This window comes from Panthera leo, chromosome C1 (assembly GCF_018350215.1).
Source record: "Panthera leo isolate Ple1 chromosome C1, P.leo_Ple1_pat1.1, whole genome shotgun sequence".
Lineage (NCBI taxonomy): Eukaryota > Metazoa > Chordata > Mammalia > Carnivora > Felidae > Panthera > Panthera leo.
Genome location: NC_056686.1, coordinates 158104912 through 158123596, shown reverse-complemented (window position 1 = coordinate 158123596; position 18685 = coordinate 158104912). Strand labels below are relative to the sequence as shown.

The window sequence follows — 18685 nt, the reverse complement described above, 5'->3', positions numbered from 1 at the left end:
CAAAAATAAATAAACATTAAAAAAAATATATCTGTGAAAGTTCTATGCAAATGTGCAACACTATTATGCATATTATTTATTATAAGAAATTGGCTGTCAGGAGACAGTAGAGGAGAAAAGAGACAATAAACATAGCTAATGGGAAGACTGCATTAAAAAAATATACATGTCTAAGATATAGGCTAAAGTAAGAATCAGGGAGACCAGAGGCTCAACGTATACAGAGGGTTGAGGGAGGTCACCAGAGCCAAACATCTCAGGAGATAAAATTCTTGGCCAGAGATCAGGTAGGACAGAACAAAATTCTGAAGGTATTAAGCCCCCATGTGGGAAGGCAATATGTTATGCTTAGTACATCCAGTAAGAACGATGTTTGCCTTAAACACCTGAGGCTGAGAGAGAACAGTATGTATGTGTGTGCACACTCATGCGTGCATGTGTAGACAGTCAAAGCTGAACTCTCTAAGCTAATACCTGTAACATGCAAACCTGACCTGTAGGTTCCAAATGACTGACTGATTCCCCTGGAAATTTGAATTACTACAAAGCAGGGGTGCTAAGTATTTGGAGGGCTGTTATGGGTTGAATTGTGTTTCCAAAAAAAAACATTTTAAAGTGCTAACCCTCAGAACCTCAGAATGAAAACTTACTTGAAAATAGTTGCTACAGATGTAATTAGTTAAGATGAGGTCATACTGGAGTAGGGTGAGCCCCTAATACAATATGACTGGTGACCTTATAAGAAGATGGCCATGTTAAGGCAGAGACAGACAAAGAGAGTGCCATGTGACTACAAAGGCAGATATTAGAGTTATGTAGCCACAGGCCAAAGAATACCAAAGATTGCCAGCAAACTGCTAGAAGCTAAGAAGAAGCCAGAAAGGATCTTGGAGGCTTCAGAGGGAGCACAGCCCTGCTGACACCCTGATTTTGGACTTCTAGCCTCCAGAACGAGGAGATAATAATTTTCTGTTGTTTTAAGCCAAGTTGGTACTACTTTGTTATGGCAGTCCTAGAAAACTAGTATGGAGTGGACAGTCTTTGACTCCAGGACAGGAGAAGAACCCTCTTTAACTTCTTGGCTGACCACATGATCAGCCTCATGGAAGTAAAGGGGGGTGTCTATTTGTACCAAGGGTACTTTCACTGGTGGCTACTGGAATGCTGGAGCTACTACTGTCCCTCAGATACTCACAGGCAATGTTGTCACGACTGCCCCCAAGACAGTCCCCAACAGTGAAGCCATGCAGCTTGCAACAGTCACATCCTGGATTTTGATGGCTTTACTGAGCTGCTGAACCAACACACTCTGCAACCACCTACCTCTTGCCTTCCCTGGGTCGTAGTACGTTACCAATATACTCAGTTTATAAAAAATTGTACTGATCTTGACTTTTATTGATTTATTTTTTTGATCTTCACTTTCAGATTAACCCTTTTACTATGCTAGGCAGTATTTCCCCAGGAGCATTGCTTCCAAGTACTATCACCCTAAGAGCACTCCCTAGAATTTTTCTTATTCTATATGGCTGAGTTGATACCGCTTTTACCCAGTATTTTTCAACTTTAGTAGTATCCAAATGAGACAGTGAGAGGAAATAAGTGGAGAGTGTTGACAACGTAAGAGTCAGTTCACACTACAACTTTGAGCTGTCCCAGTGAACTATGCGTTTGGACTGCTCATCAACATTTGGTTGTGGTATGGTCACATTCCATTAGCTACCTGGTTTGTAGTACAGCCTATTAGAATTAAATATTGAAGTTACTCAAGCTGGTGAAATAAAAATGGAAACAAAATTGGGAAAAGAATAAGTCGGTTCCATTTCTCAGAATTAAACAGGATCAAGGATCTTTCAGCTGCATTTGCAAAATAAAAGCACTGGTCACCTGCAATTATTTCATTCCCCTGGTATTGGCATTGCATACATTGTTGCCATATTTAATCTAAATTTTTTTTAACGTTTTATTTATTTTTGAGACAGAGAGAGACAGAGCATGAATGGGGGAGGGGCAGAGAGAGAGGGAGACACAGAATCGGAAGCAGGCTCCAGGCTCCGAGCCATCAGCCCAGAGCCCGACGCGGGGCTCGAACTCACGGACCGTGAGATCGTGACCTGAGCTGAAGTCGGACGCTTAACCGACTGAGCCACCCAGGCGCCCCGCCATATTTAATCTAAACACCACTTATTCACACTAGAGAAGTAAATGTATATTAAGATCAATATGCTATGCAGGCCATCACTTGAAGACAATGTTCATTTCAACCACTACTGATTATACTTCCAAGGACTGCTCTTGACCCAAAGCCTTGCTCACCAGGGAGAGCACACATTTGTGGAATTGAACTGACTAATGGAAGACTGTTCCTGTGGACATATTTAGGGAGAAATAGGAAGCAAAAAGAAGCCTTGTTGGAAAAAGTAATTCTCCATTTAGAAAAAAAAAAATGTGATAGGGGTTGCCTAGGTGGCTCAGTTGGTTAAGCCTCCGACTCTTGGTTTTGGCTCAGGTCATGATCTGATGATTTGTGATTTTGAGCCCCATGTCACGTGAGACCAGGCTCCACGTCACACTCCGCAATGACAGTACAGAGCCTGCTTAGGATTCTCTCTCTCCCTCTCTGTCTGCCCTTCTCTGCTCACTCTTTCTGTCAATAAAAATAAATATACTTCAAAAAAAAAATAAGAAAATAAAAATGTGAGGATTGTGCAGGCTTGAATCCCAAGAACTGCAGCCTAGAACTCAGAGCATACTGGGCACCAGCACACATCCTGAGAGAGTCTTTGAGGCATGCACGAGCAATTGGGCACTTGCTCCTGAAAGGCACTGTCGAGGTTTCCACACCGCAATCTGCGTACTCCTCAACTTGACCACTACAGCAGGTAAGATGGGACACTGGCTTTTCCCTGCTGATAACACAACCAGCTCCAGACAATCTGGGCAATAGAAGCTCACCACAGACCACAAAACTGCCCCTTACAGAAAAAGTCCACATATTTTATTCAACGTGGCTAAAACTGAGAAGCCACAAACACCTCATAAGAAACGTATGAAGCCAAAGGCAGGCTTCTCTTATTTACATTGTGTGATTCTAAGAACACCAGCTTGCTGTTAGAACAAGAACAACATCTTCTGTGTTATGCCACCCTAAATGTGAGTTGAGTGGCCTCAGTTATGCTTTCCTTCAATAACAGATCAATCAAAATCTACAGAGAAATTTTTTAATACTAGTTGTAAAGCCTCCTCAAACTACCCTCCAATTTCATCTGCTCCTTTGGCTTTTTTTAACCAATGGATTCATTCATCCAATAGAGGCTTATGAGCACCTACTCTGTATCAAGCACCATGCTGAGAGCTAGACATCCTAAGACCCTACCAACAATTACAATGGGATGATCATGGTGTACTAATGGAGACTAAAAGGTTGCAGTGGAAACTTAGGGATAGGAGCCTCAGTGTCAGCCATGCATTAGGGAAGGTTTCTTAGGGGATAGAGATGCATTTGAGCTGAGACTTGAAGACTGAGAAGGAATGTTTCAGGGGTCTGAGGCCTACTCCAGAAGATATAGCAATGCGTAGAAGGGTCAAGATGGATTTGGGATGAACCTGTTCACTACTGTTGAGGCTTAAGAACAAGTAAATTGGGGAACAGTAACTTGAGATGAGACTGGACAGGTAGACAGGGGCTAGAATATGAAGGGCTTTGTTTACCATCCAAAGGAGTTTTGACTCTGTCCTGCAGTGTTACTCAAAGTAGGCTTCACAAGGTCCCTATGAAAATTCTTATGTTTTTGTTTCTGCTGCAGTGATGACTTTATTAGTAATAAAATCAGAGAACAGTGATAAAAACATATTCCAAATATGGATGACCATTTGCCTCACAATTTCAGTGCCTGTATTTATGTTTATTATTAAGTTGGCATAAGCCAAGAGACATGTACCAGTTAGAGACCAAAGGAGATGCCGTTTGAACAAAGATCACCCTAGCTGAAATAGAGTAAAGTGGTGGGCCACCACGTGGTACAGTACTAAGTATGACAAAATAACTCAAAGTAATTTGTACTATCACACTCTGAAACATACTTACACTGCAAAGGACAACTGAGTTTCACAAAACAGTGTCATTTGTCTCATTAAATTAAAGGTACTTATTTGAATGATATTGGCTTTGTAGTTTTTTTATAACACATTTTTTCCTTTTAGGTTCATAGCTCTATAAATATAAGCAGTAAGGAGTTTATATCTAGTTTCATGTTTTTTAAATCCTACTTAAGAAACATTTAAGATTTAAGTAAACCCTGGAATCTGCAGGCGTTTTCTTTTTCTCTAAAATGAGCCTGTCCATTACCCAAGTATGAAAGAGAGGACCATAGACAATGGCGAGCCACTGAAAAACTATGAGCATATTGATGTGAACTGATTACTGTGTTAGGAGACCTCCCGTACAGTCACACAGAGGAAAGACAGCCATGGGGACAGAATAGATAGAAAGACCTCTAACGAGATGACTGCCTGAGTCCTCTTATTAAAAGCACCCATTTGCTTAATCCCAGAGACCGGCTCAAGGCACAGGCCTCAGTATGGTGGAATTAAATGCTGACCTGGCAAGCAAAGCTGTATCAGTATTTCAGGGTATGCCTTATCTAGTTGGAAAATTCCCCAAACTTCTACATGCATCATCTCACAGAGGGTTCTGTGATGATGCCAGAACCAAATTAGGATCAAATCCCAGGTTTTGCTAGAGAGCCAAAAAAGTACACAAGAGAAGTTACTATGTACCTGGTAGCAAAAAACAACCAGGACTTCTTCTGTATATGCTGCTGTAATCCATTTGGAGCTGAAATCTTTCTCTTTATCAATAAGCCATGTGTTTGTGGGGCTGCATCTATCCAGGGAAGGCAACTTTTTCTAATTTACACAAAGGCTGGGTAAACTTGCCAAGCCATGACCCTTGGAAAGGGCTGCATCTTCTGGGGGGAATACCTTTTTCTAATTGCATGAAGGTACCCTATGGGTTAGCTGTGACTAAATCCTGCGTTTTTGAGATTATGTGTCATCATTAACACTGACCAAAGCAGAACTTACAGTTCTGAAAATTTTGTGAAGTATATGACTTTCCCATAAAAAGGCACAGTATCAAGGTACTCAACAAACACAAATAAGTGCCTTCTGATTACCTCAGGGGCCATCCAGAACGGGGTGCCAACAGATGTGTTTCTCCGTAGACGTGTACTGGTGAGCTGAGCTGAGACACCTATAAGATAAGGGTATCGTAATTCATCAGTGAGCAGAGGATGATGCTAGACCAGAGGCTGGCAAACTTTTTCCATAAATGGTCAGAGAGTCGATAGGTTTTGCGAGCTACATGGTCTCCGTCAGAACTACTCAACCCTGCCTGTGGAGAGCAAAAAGCAGCCACAGACAACACAGAAACAAATAAGTACAGCTGTGTTGCCATAAAAATTTATTTATGGATGCATATAATTTTCACGTCATAAAATATTCTTTTCATTTTTTTCCCTCATTTAAAAATGTATAAGTCATTCTTCTCTCACATGTCATACAACAGGAGGCAGATCAGATTCAGCTGAGACACCGTACTTTGCCAACCATCGTGTGGAAGCATTTACCACTCTACCCAAACCACTAGAATAGTTTGTTTTCCTAATGAATATTCCTATCTATAGTGCTGTAAAATTGGAATCAAAAGAAAATATCAAGAACTAAACCCAAAATATCTTCCTATTACATTTCCAAAATACTCCAGGTGATTTCTTTCTTAAAGTGGTGCTTCTTTTTACAGAGGAAGAAAATTGGCATGTATTATCTATAATAGAGTATCAGTATAGACATAAAAACTTTTTAGTCCCTTATCTTACCTAGAAGCCTGGAAACCTGGCAAGACAACCATGTCAAATGGAAAAAAAAGTTGACTAATAATATTATTATCTAGGACTCAGTGCTGAGGACCTGAATTTTAATGTAATTCCAATGTATTTTATCTATTTTAGTCTTCAGACAGCTCTCTTCTCTATACAAAAGGGAGTGAAGTAGAAGCACAGATGTGTTGGATTAGTAGTCAGAAGACTTGTTTTCCATCCCAATTATGCCTTTTCCTAATTGTATGACCTCAAACAGACTCCCTCACTCTGAGCCTCAATTTTCTTATCCTCAAACTGGAGATAATGATACCTGTCACACCTAATGCCAGGGTTCTTCTTCTTCTTCTTTTTTAAATAAATTTTTAAAGTTTGTTTTTATTTGAGAGAAAGACAGAGAGCAAGCAGGGGAGGGACAGCAACAAGGAGACAGAATCCCCGGCAGGCTCCACACTGCCAGTACTGAGCCCAATGTGGGGCTCAAACTCATGAATCATGAGATCATGACCTGAGCTGAAGTCAAGAGTCAGACGCTTAACCAACTGAGTTACCGAGGCGCTTCCATAAGGGTTCTTCTTAAAGATCAAATACGAAAATAAATGTGAAATATTTTATAAATTGTACAGTATTTTACAAATATAAGGTATTCTTTTATACCAAGCAGAAATCTAATGTAGGGGTGCCTGGGTGGCTCAGTTAGTTAAGCATCCAACTCTTGGTTTCAGCTCAGGTCACGATCTCACAGTTCATGAGGTCAAGCCTGTCAGCATGGAGTCTGCTTGGGATTCTCTCTCTCTCCCTTTCTCTCCGCCCCTCTCTGACTCATGCTCTCTCTCTTTCTCTCTCAAAATAAATAAATAAGCTTAAAAAAAAATAAATCTTTAATTAAAAAATAAAAGAAATCTAATGCAGCCCTTAACATAATGACAAACATTGTCATTAATGCTTGTTGGTGATGAGAACTTAAAAACCTGAATCAGGCACAGATTTGCCAAGGACTCATGCCTTGCTCTGGGTGGGTGGTTGTTGTACTGGATGCTTGCATTCTCTTTATTAGAAATCAAAAGAGGGCTCTCTAAACTCTATTGACCATGGATAATTTGTTATTTTGCCAAGTTCTCTACTGTGATTTTGCTTTAAAGAAAAAACTAAACTTTTCTGTTTTTAATTGCTAGAAATTCCTTTTCCAGCAACTGGAAGTTTAGGAACCTTCTATTGGCAAGATAGGAGACTCATTTCAAATCACAAAACTGGTAAGCAGATAAATCAGCATTAATCCCCATCCTCATCTTTCTAGGCTCTTTCCCTCACAATACATTCACTGCCCTTGGGATTATGTGTAAAATGCATCTCTGATGTTATCCATAGGACATTCATAAGGTTACACCATTCCTTATTCAGAAAGAGGAGCATAAGACTTGAACAAAGTGCCCCTTTGCTGTTTTTCTTTGCTTGTTGTTCTTTTAGTAAATAGATCAATACACCTAAAGTAACTCCATTTATTTTTGAGAAATTTCTTCTGAGCTAATCATTCACATTTTAACACTGAATTCCTACTTAACAAAAATATAATGCATATTCAAAATCATCAATCTTTTCTCCTACTTTGTTGACTTTGATAAAGAACATTTTAAAAAGTGCTTCTGTAAATGTTTTCTCATTATTTGTAATAATCATACTGAAGTACTAACTGTTGTTGAACACATTTAGAAGATTAAACCATTCAATAAACTTAAAAAGGAAAACCAAATGGTTTGATGGTTTGTGACTATCAATACATGAGTGTTGCAAGGAGATTTTAATAGGTCTCTGGCCTTAGGTGATATTGCTCTGCATTTCCTCTCACATTTCCATTTCCTCTTAATGTTTCCAGTTCAACCAGCCTCACATGTAGCAGCAATAATCACAATTTAGAGGGATGTTAGCTCCCAGACCCAAAGGACTATTTTACCTTCTGCTCACTGGGAATAAGTGTGCCTGAGGCTAGAAAAAGTCATTTGAAAGACCAAACTGCTTTCTCTTTTCATATGCAAAAGAAGAAATGACGAAATGTAAATTATAGACAATTGCCCTGAGATGCAAAATTCTTCCCAGAAAACCAAAAAGTTTTTCTATCAAATTTTTCTTTTAAAACACTTTTATTTTCTATCTTTAATAAAACTGCTTCTAAAGCTGAAAATAGATTAACAAACAGCATCTCCTAGGGTGATCCATCTGGTAACCCCCCCACTCTCCAGTCTGTGTTTGACTGGAAAAGTCCCTCAGCCTATGGATAGCAGAGAGGCCCCAGTCTTCTGAGATTCCAATAAATTGTCACCTTGGGCTAAACTGCACACATCAAGAAAACAAACGACAAGCAGTCATTACCAAAGTCAACGAGCTTAACTCCTCCTTCTGTTGTCAGAAGAATGTTATTCCCCTTGACGTCACGGTGGATGATTCGGTTATTGTGCAAATGCTGAAGGCCCTGCATGGCATCCCACCACGACCAAACAACAGGAAAGAGAAAGGGTAAATTTGAATGGTTATTTAAGACAATTTTTACCCTACTATTAAAAATCCAATCAAAGTCCACATTTGGTTACACCTCCTTGCTGTTATGCACCTTGTATATTATAGGGCCATTTCCACTTGTTAATATGCAATGGTGATCCCGATAGATTACAAATTGCCCCCTCTGACGTCATCCCCAGCTTGATGGACATTCTTACCAAGAGGGCCCCATATAAGATGTATGAGATCATTGCTTCATCCAACCGCTGGCCGCACCTGAGTAGACCTTTGACAAGCTCGGTGACTGAGCCCCCATTACACAACTGCAAGAGGGAGTGCCGAGGAGAGAGAGACAGCAGAGCACATACAAAAGAAAAAGAAAAAGACGTTAAGAAGAAAAGCTCACTAATTATTGACCTGATGTAGTAAATTTACAGATCACAAAACTCCAGGTCAGAATAATTAAACTTCAGATTTAGATTACACAAAGTACATGTCTAAAAAGTTGATTGTCAAGTGAAATATAAAAGTACAAGTTACTTAGACATTTGAAAGAGAAGGCATATGAGTAATCATGGTGACTTATTGGATACTTTTAATTTTACATGAATATTGCCTATTTAAAAAAAATAAAAACATATGCATTTTAAAGATAAGAAAAGATGGGAAGAGGTAAAGATGGATGCCGTTGCTACTGGGAGGAAATAAATCTCAATTCAAACCTTCCTGTCTCCAGGGCTAGCACTGCAGGCATCAGAAGCCCAACCAAGCAGCTCTTTCCAGAGTTGCCATTGCATGTCAAATTTATGGAATGGAGTTGCCTCATATGAGCATTTAACCTTCTCGTATTCCACCCTGGGTGTTCAGCAACTTTATGCCCTTCTTTTTTTTCTGTAATTAAAAATACTATAAAAGTAAATCTTGCATATTTGCTCTTTGTTATGTATTATATATTACTGAGATTTGAGAGCACATGAACCAGGCATACTATACTTTCATGGAAATGTAAGGGTTTTCAAGGATAATTTTTACTAACTGTAGAGGTCAATATACACGTTTGGGCTTGCTACATGCTGTCTTAAATCAAAGGTTCTTAATTGGTGTGAGCAGGACATGGAAATACCTTGAAATTGTAGGTATGCATGTTGTATATGCATCTTGCATTTTTTCTACTGAGAAAATTCAGAGCTTTCTTCAGATTCTCAGAGCAATCCTTTCTCTTACAAAGGTTAAGACCCCACTTTAGACCTAAGTTTCCTCTGGGCACTTTGTCTAAATTTTGGGAAAGGTTTAACTAGTGAACATTGTGGGGGGAACAGGGGTCCCCTGGGTTGTGGCTGCTTGAGTCAAATGGCTTTTGGTAAACAAGGAAATATAAATGGGCACAGATTAGCACCTCTCCTAAAAGAAGACAACTCTTAATCTAACCAAAGATGTAAAAGATCTGTATGCTGAAAACTATAGAAAGCTTATGAAGGAAATTGAAGAAGATATAAAGAAAGGGAAAAACATTCCATGCTCATGGATTGGAAGAATAAATATTGTCAAAATGTCAATACTACCCAAAGCTATCTACACATTCAATGCAATCCCAATCAAAATTGCACCAGCATTCTTCACGAAGCTAGAACAAGCAATCCTAAAATTCATATGGAAACACAAAAGGCCCCAAATAGCCAAAGTAATTTTGAAGAAGAAGACCAAAGCAGGAGGCATCACAATCCCAGACTTGAGCCTCTACTACAAAGCTGTCGTCATCAAGACAGCATGGTATTGGCACAAAAATAGACACATAGACCAATGGAATAGAATAGAAACCCCAGAACTAGACACACAGACGTATGGCCAACTAATCTTTGACAAAGCAGGAAAGAATATCCAATGGAAAAAAGACAGTCTCTTTAACAAATGGTGCTGGGAGAACTGGACAGCAACATGCAGAAGATTGAAACTAGACCACTTTCTCACACCATTCACAAAAATAAACTCAAAATGGAAAAAGGACCTGAATGTGAGACAGGAAACCATCAAAACTGTAGAGGAGAAAGCAGGAAAAGACCTCTCTGACCTCAGCCATAGCAATTTCTTACTTGACACATCCCCAAAGGCAAGGGAATTAAAAGCAAAAATGAACAATTGGGACCTCATGAAGATAAAAAGCTTCTGCACAGCAAAGGAAACAATCAACAAAACTAAAAGGCAACCAACGGAATGGGAAAAGATATTTGCAAATGACACATCAGACAAAGGGCTAGTATCCAAAATCTATAAAGAGCTCACCAAACTCCACACCCGAAAAACAAATAACCCAGTGAAGAAATGGGCAGAAAACATGAATAGACACTTCTCTAAAGAAGACATCGGATGGCCAACAGGCACATGAAAAGATGCTCAACGTCGCTCCTCATCAGGGAAATACAAATCAAAACCACACTCAGGTGTCACCTCACGCCAGTCAGAGTGGCCAAAGTGAACAAATCAGGAGACTATAGATGCTGGAGAGGATGTGGAGAAATGGGAACCCTCTTACACTGTTGGTGGGAATGCAAACTGGTACAGCCACTCTGGAAAACAGTGTGGAGGTTCCTCAAAAAATTAAAAATAGACCTACCCTATGAACCAGCAGTAGCACTGCTAGGAATTTACCCAAGGGATACAGGAGTACTGATGCATAGGGGCACTTGCACCCAATGTTTATAGCAGCACTTTCAACAATAGCCAAATTATGGAAAGAGCCTAAATGTCCATCAACTGATGAATGGATAAAGAAATTGTGGTTTATGTACACAATGGAGTACTACGTGGCAATGAGAAAGAATGAAATATGGCCCTTTGTAGCAACGTGGATGGAACTGGAGAGTGTGATGCTACTAAGTGAAATAAGCCATACAGAGAAAGACAGATACCATATGGTTTCACTCTTATGTGGATCCTGAGAAACTTAACAGAAACCCATGGGGGAGGGGAAGGAAAAAAAAAAAAAAAGAGGTTAGAGTGGGCAAGAGCCAAAGCATAAGAGACTCTTAAAAACTGAGAGCAAGCTGAGGGTTGATGGGGGGTGGGAGGGAGAGGAGGGTAGGTGATGGGTATTGAAGAGGGCATCTTTTGGGATGAGCACTGGGTGTTGTATGAAAACCAATTTGACAATAAATTTCATATATTAAAAAAGAAAAAAGAAGACAACTCTTTATCAAGATAATAATACGTGAGGATCTATTTTACTCTAATTATGAATATCTGCAATGTTTTAATAAAGGGTGAGTAGATGTTTTTATTTTACGTGTGTATCATTCCCTGCTACATATATGGCAGATACCTTGCATACACATTAACAATCAAAATTACCTGGAACTGAATCTGCCCATTTTTTACCATTTAAATTGCTCATAAGCAACAGTATGACTAAAAATCTAATACAGAATTAGCAGTCTTTAAAATTACAACAAACTTACTATCAGGAACGATTTAGGAGGCACCCTGAAAACAGTGAAATGCACTGAAGGTGACAAAAGTCCCATCGGTTTGCAACTGAAGTTCCCTTGGAATCTACTCTCTACCAATGTCAGGTGTAACTTGTCAGTCAACACCGATCACTCTGATGGCCCTAACGTTGAGTACCAGGGTAATAATGGTTTCCAAAGGATTCCTCATTCTTTTGATTCTATGTTTTGTGTGACCCTGAAAGGGCAAATAACATTCAATATTCAACCTAATATCCTTTTGGGCAATGAATGCATTTTTAGTACCATGATTTGTATAATAGTCTTAAAAGCTCAGCTTTCTTTCACCAGACAAAAATAATTTTCAGAACTTAATAAACTAGATTCTACATTTCAAGGAACAAATACTGGAGAACTGACCACAGAATCAAATGGTGATCATGAACAACATAGGACGTGACATAAGGGAAGTTCTCAAGAAAAAGAAAACCCCTTCTAAAGTTGGTGGCATAGAGCTTAGAGAGCTTGAGAGAACAAGGTTAGAGTGACATTGCTCCCTCTTGAGGGGTTAAATAAGGAAACAACTGTAATAAAACTTTAATTTCTCATGACCCTCTTTCACTCTATAAATCTTTCAATCTATAAGGCTTCATGACAACAAAGAGGTGTCCATGTTGAGCAGAAATGGCAGCAGGGCAAGGTGAGGCTGACCAAGGCTGGGATTTTGATAGTTCCCTACAGCCCACTCATGACTTGCAGAAGATTCAGAACTTTATGCTCCATTTGGAGACAGGGACAAGACTAGAGGCTGAATGAGAAGGACAAAAAAAGTGAGGACCTCATAATAGGAAGGAGTATCAGGGACCAAGGACATAGAGAGATACCAAAGCCAGACGGTACGGGGACTTAGGGTTCACCACACAATTCAAGGCCCCTGTCCTCAATGTTATAGCTTTATCTGAGCATCTCCTGTACCCAGATCCAGGTGCCACCCAGGGAGAAGGGAAGAGGAAGAAGAAAAGAAGAGGCTCTAAAAAATTTAAGTCCTTACCCAAACGATTAAGCTTTGACCCAGACTGTGAAAACGGGATATAAACAGAATCTGCCCCTTTCCAAAGAAGTCACTCCATTGGACTAAGTTTAACAGAATGAATTAAAACCAGTTGTCTTCTCTAGGCAGGCTGGGGGCTCAAGAACAAAGTTGAGTTCAGTTATTGAAAAGAAATTTACCTCTTTGTTCTAAATAGTTTGTGACTGTCCAGCTTATGACCCATTACTCATTCATGAATACAATATAGTCCCTGCCCTCAAAGAGGTCACCACCAGTAATGGACACATGAGTAATAAGGGTATGGCATGTGGAAGCAGGGGTGTGCTTAAGGGAGTGTGGTGGCACAAAAAAGGGAATGGTGGCGTCTTCTGAGATAGAGTGAGGAGGAGACAGTCGGGGGAAATCTTCTCAGAGGATGTAACATTTACAATGACTTTAAAGGAACAAATGAGTTTACAGCAGGTGGACAAGAAAGGGAAGGGCATCTATCATCTATCATCTAAATACTGAGCTACTATTAGAACAAAGGGTGCCACCTTTTGGGATGAGCACTGGGTGTTGTATGGAAACCAATTTGACAGTAAATTTCATATATTAAAAAATAAAAAATAAAAAAATAAAAAAAAAAAAAAAAAAAAAAAAAAAGAACAAAGGGTGCCAGAATCCTAGGGCAGGGAGATGGGGAAGGAAGGTGGGGAGCAGAAATGACAGGTGTGCCCTGCTAAGGAGTATGGGCTTTATTACTATACACACATGTATTACAACACCATAATAGATCATTAGATAGGAATGGTAAGCTATGGCAAGTTTTAGGCAAGAGGTCTCTGTTCAGATTCGTATTCTACAAAGACCAGGGCAGCAGACTGGAGAGCAGACAGAATAGGAAGACATCAGAAACTGAACACCTGCTAGGAGGTGTTGAAGCAATCAAGAAAGGCAAGGTCAAAAAGCAAAAGTCATGAGGATGAAGATTCAGGGGCAGATACAGGAGGCTTTTAGGAGATAGAATCTGCTGTAATTTCTGACCAGCTGGATGTAGAAAGTAAAGAAGAGAGCCTAGGAATCTTGTGAGACTAAGGAAAACAGCAATAAAGTTCTTTGATCCTCTAAAGCCAAAGCAGTAATAGGAGTACAAGGTACTATAACCCCTTCATCAGAGCTCCCCTCAGCCTGGCCCCTGTCTCAGGGAGGCACATGCTTTGTTGAATTGCAAGTGCACTATTAAAATTCTACTGAGAGAAAATTTAATTAAATGCTGGGTGATGATCCAAGCTAACTCAACCCTGGAATTTTTCCCTGAAACCTCATTTTAGTATCTCCTGCCCTACTTTAACAGTGGCCACTTTTGCAACAGAAGCCTATTCAGCGATATTTTATAAAGGTAGCCAACTTACAAACTTTCTTCATAGCTCTAGAACCTGTGAAGAGATTAAGAGCAGCCATTTTGTCAGCAGGATCAAAACTGAGCTGTGGATTTAAAAACAACAAAAGGATCTTACTGGGTAGGTGCCTTTTGTTCACTAAATGTCAGAGTTTAAGAGCTGTGTGACTTCCTGTGCTTCACAAAAACATACAATTAAACTGTTCAGGGCCCCTTAAGAGGAAGCTGTCCTGTGAAATTGAAAAGCTCCCCAGCAAAGTTTTAAAGGGCAACCTGTGGGTTACAGAAAAAGGACTGTGGGTACCTGGTACAAAAAAGGAAAGCAGGTACACACTGACAATTGTCCTACCAGTACAAATGTTCAGTGAAATGAATATTTTAAAAGCATGACAAGGAATTACATTTACCTGCATTAAATAAATAATCCCCTTAGAACTGTAAGAAGGCAACCGTGCCTCCCGCCCCACCCCTGAATGTTGGCACCTGCAGCCCTTCATTCCCACCCACTCTGCCAGCCATCAGATTCAAACACAGAGGTGTGTCACCATCCCTGCTTTCCTCCCTATGCCCTCAGCATTCAGGAAATGTGGCAGCTGGATGCATCTAGAATTTAATGAGCATTTTGCTGCAAACCAAGAAAAATAGAAAAATCATTTATGTACCACATCTATTTTCCAAAACACCGTTGAATATTGATTCAATCACAGTATGTGCACTTGCTAAGGTGGCCATAATTTCAAGCAATAAAATGTTCCTTGCTCAATAAGCCATCAACTTTCCTCCATGTTATTAAAGAATGGCCCATGCAGTACAATCAACAGGCCTCTATTCTAGTCAAAGCTCCAACTTGCAAAGCTCCAACTAGATTCTGTACTGGCATGTTGATTTGACCTAGTCAGATTGCAGAATTCAGAGGAATTTCTCTTTGGTGCCCTTTTGTTCAGTGGATTTTATCTTTCAGGTGTGTTAGGCTCTACAGAGGGCATAAAGCAAAAGATAAGAATTGTCAAAACTACTGAATAAGATGCCTCAGGAAGCACCCTGTTGGACACCGTCCATCTCTCAGTAAGTCCAGAACAACATACTTTTCCTCCACACTGTTGGGGCAGATTGTGTTTATTTTGCTGACACCAGCTGAAGCCAATGGCTTGCACCAAGAAGAATGAACACTGTGTCACTTGCAACTCTAGAGTTCCAGTCACAGTGGAGAGATGCTCCCACTCTGAGAGGCAGGTGGGCCGCAAGACTCCCTACTTCCATCTTGTCTCTCTCCAGGGTGGACAGGGTCACTGCCACACTTCAAACTCTCCCTTGCTTTCTCTGAGCACAGACAGTACATGTACATAGGATGCAAATTCCTCTCCACTCCCAGGGTTCCTATAGCTTCCTTCTGACGCCCAGCACTCCAGTGACTCTCATTCTAGAACCCCACCAGAGGCTGCTGTCTGAAGCAGTGCTTGCTAACCATCTCTGGTCAACCCAAAGTACCAGTCTTAGGTTCCAACCCATCAGAGCCCTGTTGCAACCCTGGTTCGTTCACATGATAAACTTGATTCATGCCACAATATCAGTGGGTGAGAACAGCTTTAAAGTATAACACTTGCAATGAAATTCAGGCCTATCCAGGACTTTCTAGGGCCTTAAATAGAAGCAAAAACTGGACACAGGTGTCTCCCTCCCCACCCCCACTCCAACCTGGCTTAGTTATTGAACTTATACACAAATCTCCGATGAAATAAAACAATTTTTTAAAAAGCTAATTATTTTATCCGGTTTTATAAATATTTTACTTTACAGCCTCATTTATGTGCACTAAACTCCAAACCATTTCTTTTAAGTTTAACACATGATTCATATTGAAATTAACAGTTTCTATCTGCTGAACATTTTATGCTAAAAGGGAAAAAGAGAAAATATAGTTTATGCCTTAGCACATACTAGGTATTTTTTCTGAATACCATGCTTTTCTTTTTTTTTTTTTTTTAATTATTTTTTTTTTAACGTTTATTCACTTTTGAGAGAGAGAGACAGAGGGTGAGCAGGGGAGGTTACAGAGAGAGACACACAGAATCTGAAGCAGACTCCAGGCTCTGAGCTGTCAGCACAGAGCCCGACATGGGGCTTGAACCCATGAACTGCAGATTCATGACCTGAGCCCAATCAGATGCTTAACCAACTGAGCCACCCAGGCGCCCCGACCATGTTTTTCTTAAAGGTCTAAATTCTTATTATATTTCATTTAGGTGAGAGATAATAGGAGTTACGGAGTTTTAAATTTTAATATTCATTTCGATGAAAACTTATTCACAAATTTTCCAAAATGTTATTATGTGTGTTTTCTCTCCACACCTTTCTAATATAATAGGTGTCTGTCATGAAAGAGACCTTTGGTTTACTTTCTGCTAACAATTAGTAATGAATTTCAGCAATGACATTTTTATTTGCTTTTGTTTTCAGAGTTGTGATGATTTAAGGGGGCTATTAATAACATTTTTCTGTCCTCTCAAATTGCTCTATAGAGTAGCTTCTCACTGGTCCTTTCATCTCATTCAGCAAGGAAAGAGCAAAAGTAACATAAATTTAATCTCAATATACATAATATGAACAATATTAAACAGATCATAAGTTTATTGTGTGAGTCTCCTAAAGCTTGCCTTGAAAAACTGCAGATAAAGCAAAATAATGAGGGTGCTATGTAGATCATCATGGTCTTCCTGCTGTGTGTGTGTGTGTGTGTGTGTGTCCAGAAACTGTTTTGCTCCCAGCCAGAGAAGCCAAGTCTATGTTCCCAGGACTGGCAGTGCCACAGGCAGCAGCAACACATAACGGGAGACAAGTTCTCAAGTGTGGTTCTCCCTCCAGTTCTGCCATGTCACTCCTTCCTGGGCCTCTGCTCTTCAACTGAATACCAGGGGACTGACCTAAAGAAAGGTCAAGGCCAGTTCTAGAAGCCTAGGAGTCCCTTTTTCTATAAGCATATTATAGGCACTGGACACACCCAACCACCCAGCAGCCTGACACAGATGGCCCATTCAGGGACAAAAAAGACTAAGGATATCTGGTTCCCCATACTACCAACTTTGGCATGGGCCAAAACAACTTGCAAAAAGCATAAATGTCAGCATATTGTATTGCTGGTGTATGAATAATTCAGTATCACGGGGCAACTTCATTACCTGTCTGTGGTCACCCTGAAAAAGCAAGCACCTGTCAGGGGAGCATTTGCATGAGGCTTAGTTCATAGTTCTGGGCTCCTTCTCGTCTTTCAAGGCCATGCCCAGCCCTTTCTGGCTGCCGTGGCCATGCCTGAGGGGCTGATGTTCAATATCCTCATCAGGAAGAGCATTTATTCTCCAGGTGGCCACAGGCCTGAAAAGCCTACCTGCCTGCCTGGTCACATCAAGGGGCGGCCTCTTTTAAAGTCCTGGAAAATTCCTGGAAATTCCAGTTCTCCATGTCTGAACATACAGCCTTTTTCAGTCAGGGGGTGAAAATGAACTGAAACTAAGATTTCTTGGTCACTGTACTTCCATTATTAAATTGCAATGAGATTTAAGACATGGAGATCTTAGAGAGCTGAAGAAGAATATAATCAGACACCCTAGAAACAATACTTTCCATGTTCTAAGAAAAACAGCATTTTAAAAATTAATGTTGGGGCGCCTGGGTGGCTCAGTTGGTTAAGCGGCCAACTTCGGCTCAGGTCATGATTTCGTGGTCCGGGAGTTTGAGCCCCGCGTCGGGCTCTGTGCTGACAGCTCAGAGCCTAGAGCCTGTTTCAGATTCTGTGTCTCCCTCTCTCTGACCGTCCCCCGTTCATGCTCTGTCTCTCTCTGTCTCAAAAATAAACGTTAAAAAAAAATTAAAAAAAAATTAATGTTATTCTAGAGCTCACTGTCCGGATAAAATATGTTTTCAGGGAAGGGGTAGGGAATAATAAAATCCAAAAGATGATACTATGAGAACGTGATATATGACAAGCAGACAACTAAATAGACAAAGATGATCTTTGAAAACCAAAGCCACTTACATAGTCATATTCTGAGGAAGGCAATTGATACGACAGAAATGTACAAAGTGGTGTCCCTGCAGATTACCCCATTTGAATATAACAAATGAATTCTCCATACACAGTTGCCATGGCAGCCAGTATATATTGTTCTATGCCCAGGCCCTCTCACAGCCAGGCAAAAGATTCGGGCAAGAGGGTAGATGATGAATTGAGGCCTGACCTCTTCTTGCTTGGTGCTTCTCTCTTAAGCTTTCACATGTGTGCACGTGCTCCTGGACTGCATATGGGAGCTCAGGCACGGGGCATCTGCTGGTTCAGAGGGGCAGAATCCAGAACAAATCAGGCTGGGCCTAGTGAGCATGAGGCGACAGACCTGTCTTAATTTACTAACTTTATATGTTATCATTATTACACCTTAGCTATTTTAGT

The 18685-nt window shown here is 40.3% G+C and overlaps 1 protein-coding gene across 1 annotated transcript in view; it reads right to left on the bottom strand.

Annotated features, from left to right (window-relative positions):
- LOC122226222 (myosin-IIIb-like) overlaps nucleotides 1-18685 on the bottom strand; it is a 52785-nt gene that overhangs the window by 14559 nt on the left and 19541 nt on the right. The window contains exons 4-6 of the mRNA XM_042949073.1: nucleotides 8591-8695; nucleotides 8247-8346; nucleotides 5178-5254 (exon numbers count right to left, since the gene is read on the bottom strand). Coding sequence (XP_042805007.1) covers nucleotides 5178-5254; nucleotides 8247-8346; nucleotides 8591-8695 — 282 coding nt within the window. The remainder of the gene's footprint in view (nucleotides 1-5177; nucleotides 5255-8246; nucleotides 8347-8590; nucleotides 8696-18685) is intronic.